Source organism: Manacus candei, unplaced genomic scaffold (assembly GCF_025592945.1).
Source record: "Manacus candei isolate 608988 ecotype Guabito, Panama unplaced genomic scaffold, ASM2559294v1 h1tg000008l, whole genome shotgun sequence".
NCBI lineage: Eukaryota > Metazoa > Chordata > Aves > Passeriformes > Pipridae > Manacus > Manacus candei.
This window is the reverse complement of record NW_026138056.1, coordinates 21,659,394-21,675,891: the sequence shown is the minus strand read 5'-3', so window position 1 is coordinate 21,675,891 and position 16,498 is coordinate 21,659,394. Positions and strand designations below refer to the sequence as shown.

Below are 16,498 nucleotides of genomic sequence, written 5' to 3'. Positions count from 1 at the left end.
CATGATGCATAGAATAATATCTCTGTTTTACACAAATTTGGGTTTAGACATACTAGTCCTTTTTGTATTGAGATATTTTTGACTCCTTTAGAAACATGGTAATTATTATTATTTATGTTATTCCACTTAAAAGTTACTTTTACAAGATGGTTAGCAGTACAGGAGTGTTCATTATATTGTAGCCACTGCTTTATTAAATAATATTTTTCTATTGATTTCTGTGTATACAGCTCTTGAAAAACTAGTTTACTTTGGGCAGTGTGTGTGTGTGTGTGTGTTTCTTTAAGGTAGTCTTATCATAATTGACCATGGATGTGGGATTATAGAAGAATGCCATTTGGAAGGGGCTTCAGGAGATCCTTATTCCAACATCCTGTTCAAAACAGGGTCACTTCAGAGGAATGACCAGGTTACTCTGGCCATTATCCAGTGTGGTCTTTAAAACTTCCAAGGATGGGAATGCACAGCCTCTCTGTGCAGCCTTTTCCAATGGTTTCACTTCCTTTGTGTCTGAGGGAGGTGCAGGCTGGATGCGCATGTGTGTAACTTTTTTCTTATGCCCTGTCTGAACCTCTTGTATAAGTCTTCCTTGAACCTTGCTAAAGGAGATTGGAGAGGAGAATTAGCCTAATACCAGTAGATTCTTGAGCTTATGTTGTCTTAAGATGTGGCATAATCTTTCACGTCTAAGAGTTACCTTTATCTCTCACCAAGGTGTTGATCATTGCAGTTATTGATTGCTTTCTTTTCATTGTGTTTTGATGTAGAAAGACTCTGTGGTATCAATAGTAAGCATTTAACTGGTGAAATTCCATCAGTCATACTTTTTCTGTAGTCATTTAATTGTCAAAAGAAGCTGGAGATTCAGATTACCTTATTTTGAAGAAACTACAGTTCTCTTCATAAGATCTAAGATGTAACACATGAATTTAAAATACCTCTTCTCTTTCTGTGAAGCTTTTTGTAAAGTTCAAATTAAATGTTCATAGAAGCTATAAAATTGATCATATGAAACGCTTTTTGCCCAAATTGAAAACAGTGAAAAAAATCTGCTTCCTATTTTTCTGCTGGATACTGAATAGATGTTGAGAATACCATAGTCATTTGTTTAGTTAATTTGAAATAAAGTGCTTAAATTTGTGTATTTTTCCCCTCCCTCGCTGTATGTCTTCCAAATATATTTGTTTACTGTCTGAATACACTTTAGTTTCTGTCTATATCACTGTATATCAGACAGCCCTGCAATTATGATTGTTTGAATGCATTTTTGGAGAGTGTAACATCAGTTAATTTAATTGAAACAACTTTCTTAGTTTATAACTGAATCAGATCAAAAGGAGCATGAAGTTAACTTTATAACTGAAAAATGCAGGCCTTAAAGAAAGATCTGTCCCAGCACAGCCAACACCACCAGAATCTGAGGAGACTGTCCAGGCTGCTGAGAAATCCTATGTCGAATCAGGTAAGGCCTTTAATAAATCATAGGTGCTTCATTTGAATTATAATTCTCTTTCTTTAGCATACAAACTTTCATAGATTTTGTGTTGCTTATCTATTAAAGTTTATTTAACAGGAATCACTGTTGATAACTTTGTGTAAATTACAGACCATGAGAAGTGTAAAATTTTACTGTCTAGAAGTTGCTCTAGTCAGCCCTCATGGTTACCATTGTATCTGTATTGCATCAGAATAACTTTCTGGTGATGTACAGTTGTGGTTTAGATACATTTGCAACTGTATATCCAGTCAGAATAACAGCGGATTCTCCACCTTAAACAAAAAAAAACCCTGAAGAACCAACTTCATAACACAATCAAATATTCCCTTTTCCACTAAAACCAATAGTATATCATAAGTACCATAAGTAGGGCTTTTACTGTTGAAAAAAAAGCCAAACATTTTAAAAGCCCCATAGTATTAGTAAAATGTGTTAGGTTAAAGAGGGATTCAGGAAAAGTGTTTACATGTCACATTTCATGTGCGCAATTTGCATTTTAGTGTTATTCAGAGAGTACATGTTTTTTCTGCTACTTGGAGTGGCTTATCCTACTCGATATTTATATCAGCCTAACACATAAATGCACAAGTATGGAGTATGTGGCCAGTAAAATGGAATATAAATTTTGTTATAAGATACTTGTGTTACTTTTTTTTTCTGTAACTGGTACCATTTTAGGTCTTTATTTGAAAATGCAGCTGTGATCTGGTTTTTTTGTGCTGTAACATTTCTGAGTGTTAATTTCAGGACATTTATATGAAGGCAACACTTCATGCAAATTCCTGTTATGTTCTGGTCTGGTGTATTAGATGCCAGTCACTTGTCCCTGAAACCAGTTTGTGATTTCTCCTGGCAATTCCTAGTAGAATAAGACCTTGATATTGTAATGTTAGTATCTATTTTCCCTGTTTATAAAGTCAACAAGACCCTATTTTTTACAAGTGACATTTTGTTGTCAAATATGACATGCTAGTGCTGCTGCCTAAATTGTAAGAAGGTAGAGGATTAAAGTGTTAGTAAAATAATTACTTCAATGTGAGTTCTTGGTTTGAACAGTTATCTGAAGTTGTTACTGCCCTTGAGAAAAATATATGTGCAGAAAATGCAGGTAGATAAATTCTTTGAATTCATATTCAGAACAAATCTGATGTGATTGATGTTCAGACATTACCTTTTACACTTACTTTCACTGCAATTTATAATCCTTTTAGAGTACAAGACTGCTGACGTAGAATTGGAAGACGAAAGTCAGTCTGTTCTTCATGAAACTCTCCATTCCCAGCCTGGTAATGCATTAACACTTAGGAATCACTGAAGAGTTTATAAATACTGCCATAGGCTAGATGTATCTCAGTCTGGTTTTGGTATGCACTTAAAGTAGTTTTGCCTGCATAAAACATTCTAAGCTCATATGTCATTTTCAAGAAAATTTGGAAAGTTCAGTCACCAAATCCTAATGCTGTGGCCTCTTACCCAGAGGTGTTTGGCAGCAATAGTTCAAATCAGTCAGTTGACAAAAACTTGCTCAATATACTGCATAGAGTACAAGAATGCATAGAACAGAGATGGCCTTTACTGTGGGCAGAGAAGACCCTGTCAAGTCAGTGTAGATAGTTTGGGTTTATCGTGCTGGCAGGTACAGACAAATCATCTGTCCCCCTCCTCATACCCTTTAGAGAATTGTTGGAAAACCCAAAGAGTGTACTGAAGACTGAATATTTGCTGGTAATTGAATATACCAAAGAGTATGTATTCACTAACAATCTGCATTATTGACTAGGAGAGAGGCACGAAGATGTAGATGAAAGTATAAGTGACCAGTGGCAAGTGAAGGAAGAAATACATGGAGAAACTTTTGAAGCTCCTACAACAGATGACATGCACAGAGAATTAGAGAACGAAATACCAGAAGCATATGAGACACCAGACTCAATTCAGAAAGGTATCTGAATGATTAAATACATTTAAAATTAAATTTACAAAAAAAAACCCAAACAACCCAGACAAATGTAAACGTCTCATGAAAAGCTTGACTTGTAATTTCTGCTTAGACTAGAGACGTAGCAAGTATCAAACACAGATAGTATTATTTAGCAAATAAATATCTTTAAATCAAAATGTATATTTTAATGCTCTGTGTTTTGGAATTCAGGTAACTATATATTATTATTTAATTAATGCTGTATTGGTTTTCAACCAAATTAGTCTGTGCTCCAGATATGCATATCTCTCCACAATAGAGGGATGACTATAATCATATAGAATGGTTGGAAGGGACCTTAAAGATCAGCTAGTTCTAACCCCCCTACCATGGGCAGGGACACCTTCCACTACATCAGGTTTCTCAAAAGCCCTTTGCAGCCTGGCCTTGAATACTTAGAGGAATGGGGCATCCACAACTTCTCTGGGTAACATGTTCCAGGTGCCTCACCACCCTTACAGTAAGGAATTTCTTTATATCAAATCTAAACCTACCTTCTTTCAGTTTAAAGCCCAACCTTTGTCCTATCACTATGTGCCCTTGTAAGAAGTTCTTCAGCTTTCTTGTCCTTATGGGGCTGAAAGGCTCCCATAAGGTCACCCTAGAGCTTTCTGTTCTTCAGGCTGAACCCCAATTCCCTCAGCCTTTTCTCAGACAAGAGGTGTTCCATGTCCAGCCTCTCACCTACCAGCACCCTCAACTCAACCCTTGGCGGGGCTACTCTCAGTCTGTCCATTCCCCAACTGTAATACCTGTATAGAGTCTACCTCTGGAATTCCTGGTTTATTTAACTAAATTTTAAGAGTTTATTAAAAGAACCTTTTCTAGACAGACTTATTCTTCTTCCATTCAAATGTATCTCCCTAAGAGATTGTTATGCATCAATTATGTTGTAAGTCCTGCAGAGATGAAGACATATAAAAAAAGATGCTCATATCTTACTGCCTTGTGGCTTTGACAGGATGATAAAAATTATAGTAAAAATATTTAAGCAGAATCATATGATCTAATCCAACCTGGGGCAAATGATTTCTGAATGCTTTTTATCTGCCCTACTGGAAATCTTACACGTCTCTTAATACATCTCTTTGAAAAACTCATGTAACAGATGTCATCTGAAAGTTTTAATTACTGGAAGTACACTGAGATTCTTTCTTCACAACAGAAGTAATTCTTTTCAATCTGGGTCTATTATACCTCTTTGTTTCTGTATCTCTTTTATTCATTCACAATTCAACTTAAAGTAGGACACTAGAGGAGATACTCAAATTCCACTTACTTTATATCATTGCAATTAAGAAGGCAAAGTAAATATATTCTTATTCCTTCACATTTACACAAAACTTTCTGTGGATAGTCATCTTTTTTGGGCAAGTGTGTATAGAGTTTATTCATATATACACATTCTCAATATTATATAGAAGAACAAAATTGTATTATTTTTTCAGTCTGTATATGTCTTGCTGCCATTAAAAGAAATTTGCTTAGAATTTCTATTTAGAAATTTGACTCCATTCTTACATAATGTCTGTTATAGGGTTTGTGGTATTGTGTATTAATATAAAAATGTTACAATTTGTATAAACATATTTGTTTTTCAGATGCTGATCTTTTGGCAGATGGTCTTGAAGCAGTGGAGTCTGAGCCCTATGAAGTTCCAGGTATCATTTTATTTTTCTAAACTAAGTAATACTGGTTTTCTGCCTAAGTGTAACAAATTATATGAGAAAGAAAAATAGAAACTGTTAGACTGGTTTAGAAATATGTAATTTTGAATTTTTTTTCTCCAAATAACTTCTTGTATTGTCATGGATATTTTTACATTGAGATGACTGTATCATACTTGCTGTTGAAAGTCTTTATTAGTGGATGACTGGAATGGGAGCTTTGCTTTCATTGCTGCACAAACTTTATATTTACTGTGTGTTTCTGGCTGTTGTGCATGATTGGGATCTGGCTAGGCAAGAGATCTGTGGTTTGTACAGTCTAAGAAAGTGAGAATGAGATTTATTGCTTATATTACTGCCTTCTTACAGTTTGCAACACTAAAGTTCTTCTAGACTGTTATTCTTGGCATCAGAAGCATCCAGCTTTTAACTTTTTCTTCAGGATTGTTTGTTTCTTTGTGTCTGACTCTACTATCAGAGAGTGAGTCAGCGCCAAGGACATGATTCTGAACTATCCTTGTGCTATCTTTCTGCTCACCTTAATACATCTTGAAAGCTTTTTAAAATTTTGCCTGGACTAATCCAATTAGCTTATAGTCATCTTCCGATTGTGCTTGATATCATGTACAATGGCATTAGCTCATCTTTCCCATTATGTAGAAGCATTAGGTCGATATTACAGTTTACCTGCTGTCTGATAAATATTTTCTTCAGAATTCTAACAGTGTTTATTTATAGTACAGACAGCCTTTTCCATTTACATTAGATATGCATTTATGTTTGGACTAGGCTTCTTCTTTTTGACTCAATGTTAGTTCTGGACTTTGCAGTCCTGTTTGATGCCAAATGTGACAGAAAAGTAGAAAAAAAATTGTTTACTCAACTAACACTGTTTATTCCAAACTATGTAGGAGATTACTGCTTTCCAGTTACTGGTTTAGAATCCAAGCTGTGATGATTAGTTTCTTACCTTCAGTATCGTGTTTTTTCAGATGTGTCATACCAGGTATATCAACAACATTGCAAAGAATTGTAGTCATGGGGAGAATAATACAAATATTTAGCTAGGTAGTGAAAAGAAGTAAATTGCTGTAAATCTGTGATGCCAGAAGTGAAGTACATATTTTGCAAGGTCTGATTTCTGGCTCATATCTTGTCTTCTGTGGATCATCATGAAGTCAGACTCCTGCACGTCAGTTAAGAAGATACTGTAGAATTTGAAGATAGAGGAAGTTTACATTTTTCATTTATATTAAAAAAAAATATTAAAAAATATGCTGGAGAGTAATGGCTCACGTGGATCTACTTTTCATACAGATTGTATAACAGAGGACTACAAGAGAGACTGACCCAAGACCTTCCATTAGATTGCCATGTGTCAAGTTGTATCACTTTGTAAAGTTTTAATTTGTCAGTTTTCAACTAAGGAGCTACATTTAGCTATTGACAGATGCATTATGGGTGCAAGTTAAAACAATCAAATATTTTTTAAAAAATCCTATTTTTTATGTCAAAATATTTATTCATATTTAATTTACAACTTCAGATGATTATGTTGTATCTATGGAGGGAAGAGTAAGTGATCCAGAAGCTCCAGGTTTGTAAATTTTCGTTACTTCAGATGATGATATAATCTCACATTTTTAAAATCTGCTACAAAGTAATATGTCATATTGACTGTTTCATCACAGTTTTATTTTCAAACAGTTTTTAGGTTGTTTCAAGTAAGCCTGATTTTTTTACCACTGTGTTACCATTCCATTTGTGAGCATAACATTTCATGAATCCAATCCACAAATACTTACAATCTTGTTCTGTCAGGAGTCTTGCAGTCTAATCAATGGATTGGTTGTCCAAGACCCACTTATGTTCTTAATTTTAAACCTAAATACAAATGTGCATGAACTTATTATACTCTTTGTCTTATGGTGCATCTCCTGGATGTGTTTTACAATTCAGCTGTTACTTTCAAATAAAATATTGTAGTATTAACTCAGTATGTTTAGTTCTGTTATTCTTGTGCTAAATATGTGACTATTTAAGTTCTCGTGATATTTAGCTGTTGCATGAAAATTGATGGAAATGTAAAATATTTTTATTTAAGGTGACTCTGAGGTAGTACTAGAAGATGCTATGGAACATTACACAGGTATAGTCCAAAGTCTTATTTCTTTTTATTGAAGTTTCATTGAATTTTGTCCCCAAACCAAACAATCATGCAAAAAAACCACCCAACACTGAAAACATTGGAGCTCTTAGATAACTTCCATTCTTTAATGAGTTATTACATCAGTTATTACATGTTTTTGTTTATATTCTGAAAAAATACTAAGAGCTATATGAGTACTACTTCTCTTTAATATCACCCAAATGGGCTGAATAATATTTTGAGGGTTGAATTTTCAGGAGAATGGATATTGGTATTTTAAATCATATAGAAGTGTTTGTGGATAAAAAAAGAATTTATATATGTCAGAGATGTTGAAGTTAATGTGATGTCAAGAAGAAAGTAATGTCTTTAAATTTTTTTTTAAAAGCAAGCAAACCATAACAAGATCCAAAATTGCACTGTAGAAGTTAGCTGTATATAGAAATGATTTAAGAATATTTTGATTCTGAATTATAGGTAGTTTTTAGATGGCTTCATGACCTGTATAAGAAAGCCTACTGATAATGCTTTATCATTTTTAAGTCTGTCTTTCGATGCCAGAAGACTTTTAGTGGCCCAAAGGTGTATTTAGCACATAGTCTGTGTCTTTCGCAGTCTGCAGAAAATACTTATTTGCCTCAGTGATGGTGCCCCTGACAAAATGTCTTGGCATTAATAGGATGGAAAACCAAGAGACCTCTAGATTTTTTCCTGGGGCTTATTTTTTACCCACCTTTCCAGGAGATATTTATTTTACGATCGATTCCCAGACAGGAATCACTTCCTCTTGCTTCTCGCACCTAGATATGAAGAAGTGGAACTCTTAATCTTTACTTTCATACTTCTTCATATGTAGTGGTGACATGGACAGAAAATGCTTCCATGCCCTCGAGAACTATTATTTATATCGACTTTTTGAGTAAGCTCAGCTTTTTGATCAGGGAGGTAACTGAAGTAATTTACGTCAGCTTTTCATAAAATCAGTTGCAAAACTATTTCATATTCTGCAGTCTCTTCTGGCACCCTGGCACCATAACAGTGAATCACTCTATTTTGTGAGTAATTCATGTGCTTCAGCAAGCAGTGGTTTCATGTGAGTTGCCTCTGTGTGCTACAGTGAGAGTTCTAAATAGCATCCAATCCTCTGATTAGGATGATAACAAGAATAGGAATATTTCTCCAAAGGAAATTCTAAGGTAGCAGGTGACTGTCAAAAAATTTATTGTTCTTTGCTTACCAGGCTTCTTTATGGAATAAATTATTCCCACAGTTCAACATAATCTGTGGCAAACTGCTTTTCTCTTGATAAAAGTTCGCTTTTTCATGGCATAATTTTACCTTGCTTTCAAGTTCTCCCTTGAAGGCGTTCTGGTTGTAAGAGAAAGCACCATGCGTTTGTACTTCTTGGAGGAATTTCAGAGCTCCAGCCTGGAGCAGTGTGGAAGAAAAAGGCAGGTCAACTGATCTGCCTTTCTGTGACACACCAGTTTTTCCTTAGGAGTTCAGTCTGTCAAGTTTCAGGGCATGTTCACGTTCATGTGCTAGACACCATTTTAGCAGTTGTACCCCTTTTCCATCCCTTTTGTCTATGGACCCATCTTTCTTGTACCTTTTTCCACTATTTTGGTTGGATTGAAAGTGAAACAGATTTGCTCTGTTTCTGGAGAAAAGCAGTTTTAGCACCTGTTTTTTTGAAGTCAAAGAAGGGATGGAGACCATTGTGGAGATCTGAAGTTCTTTCTCTCAAATGTAAAGCCTGTGGTTTTGGCATGGGCTCCAAAACTGCAGTTCACTTCCTCAAGAAGATTCAGTTTAAAGCTTGAGATGCAGTTGTCTGTGAAGTCAACAGAAGTGTAAGCTTCTCTATTCTGGAGTCAGTGTATCTTCCCCATCTCTATCAGATGCTTCCCCTCCTCTGGCAAGACCCTCTGATGAAATGTTTTCTTAAATTCTGGTGCTTTCTGGAATTGTCAGAAAGCTGAGGGCAGTGCCAAGAGGATTGTTGGCTAGAACAGTTCAGTTTCTTTTGTGACTCTTGCTTTGTATGACTTGGTTCTTAATTCAGTCAGGGACCAGCTCTAATAGGATCGTGGTTCCTGTAATCACATCACTGAGGTTATTGCTAATGCTAAAAATTCTGTAGTTGAAATAAGTGTATGATAGCCTACAGTGGAGTGTGTAAATAGATTGATCATATAATTTGGAATAGAAGAACTCAGTTATTGTACACAACTTTCAGTAGTTTTACGAAGAGTTTGCTACAGCTTGTAGCAATGAAACTGGAGAAGGAAAGCAAGTTTGAGATTTTCATTAGAATTAAAGAGTTTTGGATGGTTTTTTAAGGATATTCTGTAAGAACTTTTTTCTAAGGAATGTAGGGAGAACCATATGACCATTAGTACCTTATAAGATGAATCACTGCTATAAAGACGTGAGGGGTTTTTGGTTGGTTGGTTGGTTTTTTAAATCTTACGTAATTGGCCGATTGACCTTTTTCAGATGAGAGTTAGTACCTGTTAAGATAATGAAATCATTCAAAACACTGAATGAACTTTGAACTTCTTTAGTTCTAAAATTTACGGTGAGTGTATATTGAAAATTCAGACAATAGATAGCATTTTCCTCTATTTTCAGACATTATCTAAAATTAAATATTTCGTATTCTTAATCTATTTCTTCAAAATTACAAAAATTAGACTGACTCTTTACTCAAATATTAAGAACATAGAAAAATTATAGCAACTGTACAGAAGTATGGATTTAATGTTGTCATTGTTTTCAGAATTTCACCTATGTAGATAGAAAGGCTTGAAATTTCAGCAATATGTTCACATTAAGTATATTTTTTGTGTGTGTGTGTAAAATTTCTACTACAAGCTCCCAAGAGGGTTCATGTATCTATTCAGACCCCAAAGTAGGGAAAGTTTTTTAAGGACTTTATCATTAAAGAAGTTACCTGGATGCTTAACAACCAAATTTTTAGGATATTTTTTCCTATAAACCACCCAGCAACTTTATTTTTTCTTTCAGAACCCAAACATGAAAAGCAGACTGAGACTCAAGATACAGGTATATACATATATATATTAATGCATATGTATGTATGTATATGTGTGAGTGGGGTGTGTGTAACTCCCACACACATCCCACCATCTGTATATATTTCTCTTTATGAAACATATTAGAAAAGCTTTGTTTCATATGTCAAGTAGAAATACCTCTAAATAAGTGTTATTAGAATACATATTGTTTTCAAAATCAGAGAAATATTTTAAGCAAGTTAGCATAACAATTATCAACTTAATCTTGCTGTTTGTATATATTGAGATATATAATCTGTGTCACCTTCAGTTATGACAGTTGCCAGTTACAGCAAAGGTTTGTTACGTTTTTGACTATGAGCTGAGACACCTTTTAAGATGCTGTCCTTGAGGATTCATCTTTAAGGTCTCAAGTGACACGAAGTGGGGTATCTGAGGCTTTTAGTGGACAGTAGGAACACAGTAATTCAGCACAGATAATCAACCTGCTGCCTGCTGTGATCTTTGCTCAGAACCTTGCAACCAGTGTGTAAGATCATTCAAAATGTACAGGCTGCAAATACTAACTCTACTTTGATGCAGACTTTTGTGGGTACATTTATCTAATTAGCAGAAGCAATTAAAAATTGTCTGCAGTACCCTCTCTGCGTCCTGTATACTTTGTTGTCTTGAAATAGCAGCTCTTTGGAATCATCTCAGACAGCTGATTGAAAAAAAACTACAGTTCTTTAGTTTAGAATGAAGTAAAGGAATTCTCTCGTGGTTTTTTTCCCCTTAAATTCATCAAAGTTCCTGTTTGTCAATAGCAGTTTACTGTTCACAGGTAAACATGTCTGTGCGCTAGTTGTGTTATTTTGTGCTGTGTGTAAATTCCATAAATTGAGGGCTTGACTTCATTATTGCTCTGAATCAAATGGGTTTTTTTTAGCTATTCATGACCTTCCAGAGGAGGTGAATGAAGCCACAGAGCCAGGTATATATTTTGTAACTGTGATCTTAAAGTCTTTTGATAAAATATATGCATTTGAAAATCTGATGTTAAAAAAAAGCAAGTTCATTATATACTTTTCCCTTTTTATTATAGATAAAGTTACTGAAGATTTTGATGTTGCTAAAGATGTTTCAGGTATGAGTTTTTATAGTTTGTGAAAGAAAAAAATTATATTAATTTAATTAAAAAACAAGCAGATGAAAAACAAAGCAGATAAATGTGTATGTAGAATCATCAAACAGTTTGGGTTGGAAGAGACATTTAAACATCACGTGGTTCAAACTCTACCATGGCCAGTGACATCTTTCACTAAGTCAGATTGCTCGAAGGTCTGTCCAGTCTGACTTGGAACACTTCCAATGATGGAGCATCTCTAGTGCTCTGGACAACCTGTTCCAGTGTCTCACCACACTCAGAATAAAAAATTTCATTCGTATGTCTAATCTCAATTTACCCTCTTTCACTTTAAAACCATTGCTTCTTGTCCTGTTGCTGCAGGCATTGGTAAAAAGTGTCTCTGTCTTTCTCACAAGATCCCTTGTTGAAAGGCTGCGATAAGGTCTCTCTGCAGCCTTCTCTTCTCCAGACTAAACAACCCAACTCTCTCAGCCTGTCTTCTTAGGAGAGATGCTCCAGCACCTGACCCCAGTGCAGGAACTTGCACTTGGCCTTGTTGAACTTCATGATGTTCATATGAAGTACTTACTCCATTCCTCAAATTGGAGCTCTGTGTTAATTTTCAACGTTGCCACTCAAAAAGATTAAGTTGTAAATTTTTGTTTGCTGTATTGGTATTGGGAAATTTTAAACTACTACTACTGTGTGATTTAAAGATTTGTTCTTAGAAGTTAAAAATGTCATTAAGCAAGTTTTTTTCAAACATGTCAGCTAGAGCTAAGTGATCTAAGTAGTTTAGTTTGAGCACAGTGTGTAGCATTTGATGCTATATTTATTTAGATTTTCTGTTTGAAAAATGCATTCTAATTAAATGGGGAAACAGCAGTTTCTCTTCCTTCTCATTTGATACTGATTTGATTGTGTGGGTGCTAGGGGATAAGAACAAAATTGTAAATGTACTATTTATGAATTTTAACACTTATTTTCTTTGTAACAGTAGAAAGTAAGCAATCAGAAGACGATGTGGCTGTTGAACCAGAGGAATCAGGTTTGTATGTTATGTTTTACATGGGTTTGCCACTTAAAAGAAAATTGAGAATTATAAATATTGTGAAATAGAATTTTATGCTGCAATAAAAATACATTCATAACTTTTCCTGCAACTGTTTTCTTTTGAGGACAAACATATCTGTGTTGTTGGAATCTGTCACCTTGGGTTTTTTAATGACAATATTTTAATGGCTTTCAAAGCACTCTTCAGTTTTAGAAGTTGAGAGTGCTACCAACTCAGAAAAACTTACATTGATAAAAATGACCATATTAGGCCATATGATAAAACTGAAGATTTCTTTTCTTTGCTCTGTTTTCCACCAACCAGTCAGTAGTGCATACTTGGGAAAGAGAGTATATGTGAGAAATCAAGTTTCCCCAACTTTGAGCTTTATTTGTGGGCTTCCCAAGTCAGAGAATGTATTTCCCTCTCTTTGATTCCTCTTATTGTCTGCAACCAGCATCCTGGCTATTGTGAAGTTTTTTCTGGTGAGCCTGACTGCATTAATAGGGACTGTGTGCAGCCTTCAGTCTGTTAGCAGTAATAACACTTGGTGATGTGTGACATGTCTAATTTAAACGTACATATGGAATTAAAAATAATTGAATTTTGAGGTCAAGTATTTCACAATTGCAGCTGGGAAGTATATGAATTTTTCTAAGCCTGTATGCAGTAGCATGTGAAACTGGGAGATTTGTGCTTTGGGTAGTATAGTTTCAGAATTTTGAAGTATCATTTTTGAAACTGTGCAATTCTGCAATTTACTCATTGACCTCCTTAAATATTAATCTTCCCCTTGGAAAAATTCATCTGAGGAAGAAATTTGCATTCCGCTTCTGCAAAAGCAGTATTACAGAGCGGTCTTGATAGGTCACTGTTTTGAACATAAGAGAAAAAAGTGGCTTTTAAAAATATTAAGGGAGAAATCCAACTTGAGTTATTTTTACATTTTTGATTTACAGAAATACCTGTTCAAGCTGAGGATTATTCAAATGATGTTCGAGTGGGTAAGTCAATTTTAAATGCTTGGGATTTTTTAGAAAATAAAAAATGAAGCTCTAGCTACATGGAAATTTATAAACAAATTACTTTGTGGAGAGGCATGAAGGGATATCAGTAATGTCGAAGTTGCTTTTTGGTTTTGAAGCGATAATTTTTTGGTGTACTTGATCAGTGGTAGCAGTAATTACTCGGTAATTATTATTCCAAATAAACTATTAGTGGTTTTAATTTACAACTTAATTTGTAATGATTTCAGATAGAGCTGGACAGTTTTACTGTAAAGGGAAATAGAACAATTTCAGGTCTCAGAATATGTGCATACTTCCTCTCCAGAGTAACTGATCATGGACAGTGATACTGTTAATTCTCTGAGTGTCAGTCAGATCTATTGGAGTTTGGCTGTGGTACATTCTTTGAGCAATGCTCTGGAAACAGGACTTTTTTTGTTGTGCCATTGCATTTTTCTTGACATAACTGATATCAAGAACAAGAGCACTTCCAGTTCTTCCATCTATTGCCTGACAATAGTAAACATAGAGTTGACCAAAACCATTTTTAGAGTAGCTAAGTGGCTTCGGAATTTGGAGACTATATATTGTTACATTTCACTGCTTTTTGGAGTTAATTGTTATAAGGTACTAATTTGTTAGTTGTAACAAAGTAATTGTGTTGAGTGAGAGTTGTATCTCGGGGCAGTAGATCAGCTGAGCTGCAATCCAAGAGCACTGACGGCTATATTTCTGCTTTGTTCTTGTTAGCCTGAGCACCTTTCTGGGTTAGTTAATCTTTGCACTGTGCAGAAGCTCTTAGGAGGTGTGGTACCCAGAGGGTTCTGGGGTGGTTTTTTTTTTTCCATGCAGTAAAGGAAACTTCTGTTTGGCTCTTGGTTGTGCCAAAAGTAACCAGAGAAGTGAAAAAATATAGGAGACCTTTGTGGTTGCCAAGTACAGATTGAAGGCATGGTTTAGGTAATATTTTAATTTATTTGCTGAACCTTAACTGAGGTGATTTGAAATGCTCATATCAATATGTAACTGTGTTGTCTGTGAGGTCTTTCTAATCTGTTTATAACAGCCATATGGTGTGTTGAAATGTTTGAAGCCATAGATATCAATTAATAGACGCCTTATCTAAAATGTTTTGTTTCATAATGAATAGGGAGTATTCTTAACCAAAGCTTATAATCAGTATAAGAACAAACAGTAGCTGCTTTGACAGCATGGCAAGAAGTTCAGCAAAGGTATTCTTGGTTTGGTTTGTTGTGCTTTAAGTTGTAACGGTAGAAGAGGAAAACATGTTTTCTCTCAGAAAATATTTCTGCTTAAAGTTAAAATAACAAAAAGGCCCTTACTGGACTGTTAGAAAGTTTCCACTGCACAGTGCCAGTTGTGTTGATATGAAGATATTGAGGATGATCTGTTGGCTTACATATACTATTTTAAAATTAAAGTCAGAATGCAAGTGCCAACTTGAAATCTCTAAGTTTTGGACCACATTTCTGTCACTTCTATGCTGTAATTTATGACTCAGTCTTGCAGCAATAAATTAATAAAAATAATCTTAGGTGTTTTGTACAGTAGTGATGATTTCCAAAATATATAGAATCATGGAATCAGTTAGGTTGAAAAAGATCCTTAAGGTCAAGTCCAGCTGTAAGCCTAACACTGCCAAGTGCACCGCTAAGCAATGTCTCTGAGTGCCACATCTACATGTCTTTTAAACACTGCCGTGGGCGGTGACTGCACCACTTCCCTGCGCAGCCTCTTCCAGTGCTTAAACACCCTTTTGGGGAAGATATTTTTCCTCATACCTGATCTAATCTTCCCCTGGCACAACTCAATGCTGTTTCCTCTTAACTATCACTTGTTACTTGGCAGAAGAGACCGACCCCCACCTGGCTATGGCCTTCTTTCAGGTAGTTGCAGAGAGAGATAAGGTCTTCCCTGACCCTCCTTTTCTCCAGGCTAAACAACCCCATCTCCCTGAGCCACTCCTTATAGGATTTATGCTCCAAGACCCTTCATCAGCTTTGTTGCCCTTCTCTGGACATGCTTCAGTACCTCAATGTCCTTCTTGTAGTGAGGGGCCCAAAACTTAACACAGGATTTGAGGTGTGACCTCACCAGTGCTGAGTACAGAGGGACGATCATTCCTTTAATTGCAGACGTATTTTCAAATACGATGGTGGAAATGAACATAGTTGTGAACATAGTTGTCCACTCTCCTTTTGTTGTACTGTGATACTAAAAGAATCTTTACTGTTTTCAAACACTGTTAGAATAATAGCATGTTCTAGTTTGAAATACTATGCATTCCTGATGCTTTCAAAAGATCTTTTAGATCTATTTTTTTTTACCTGTATTTGTTTCCAAAACTAGTACAACACTTCTTAAATCACAAGGTTACCCTTACCTCTTATTGTTTCTGCACAAAAAGTAGAATTCAAGTAGCATCTCAGAAAACTGAGAAAAGAAACAGAGGATGTAAATGACTGTTGACCATGAATAAAAATAAGTATTAAATTATTATTTATTTCTGCTATTCAGTATGTTTATCTGCCTTTTTTGTATATGAATCTTTCAGTTAGAAAGCAACATTACTCTCAAATATTCCTCTTAGAGTATGACATTCATGTTTACCATGGATTTTTTAATATGTTATTTGTGAGGGAAGATTCAGTACAGAGATTTTATTGTCAGAAGTCTTTGTGTTTAGGTATTCAAAGTCTAATATTTCCTGTTCTCTCAGCACTGAAGTTCATTGTACTACAGACAACCAAGAACTCTCTTCTGAATGAAGAATCCCTTTATACACATATGCACTCTTTACGTATATTTACATCTATTTATGTAATATACATAACTTCAGACAGTGTAAAAGAAATTCAGAATATCATTATAGAGTCCTTATTCTTCAGTTTTATAAATTGATGCAACTGCATTTCAACAGTTTCTGTCAGGTTGGGAGCAGCTGTTTTATCATAAGGTAAAACATAGGAATT

General features: G+C 35.1%; 1 protein-coding gene across 14 annotated transcripts in view; it reads left to right on the top strand.

Moving 5' to 3' along the window:
- Positions 1-16,498, top strand: part of ASPH (aspartate beta-hydroxylase) — a 109,879-nt gene that overhangs the window by 38,161 nt on the left and 55,220 nt on the right. For 5 of the 14 annotated variants that reach the window (XM_051770893.1, XM_051770975.1, XM_051770984.1 and 2 more), the window contains 11 exons: positions 1,373-1,462; positions 2,710-2,784; positions 3,279-3,440; positions 5,081-5,140; positions 6,687-6,743; positions 7,251-7,295; positions 10,326-10,364; positions 11,265-11,309; positions 11,421-11,462; positions 12,442-12,492; positions 13,458-13,502. In XM_051770893.1, the coding sequence (XP_051626853.1) occupies positions 1,373-1,462; positions 2,710-2,784; positions 3,279-3,440; positions 5,081-5,140; positions 6,687-6,743; positions 7,251-7,295; positions 10,326-10,364; positions 11,265-11,309; positions 11,421-11,462; positions 12,442-12,492; positions 13,458-13,502 (711 nt within the window). The remainder of the gene's footprint in view (positions 1-1,372; positions 1,463-2,709; positions 2,785-3,278; positions 3,441-5,080; positions 5,141-6,686; positions 6,744-7,250; positions 7,296-10,325; positions 10,365-11,264; positions 11,310-11,420; positions 11,463-12,441; positions 12,493-13,457; positions 13,503-16,498) is intronic. The other 9 variants (XM_051770903.1, XM_051770950.1, XM_051771002.1 and 6 more) reach the window with 9 other exon arrangements.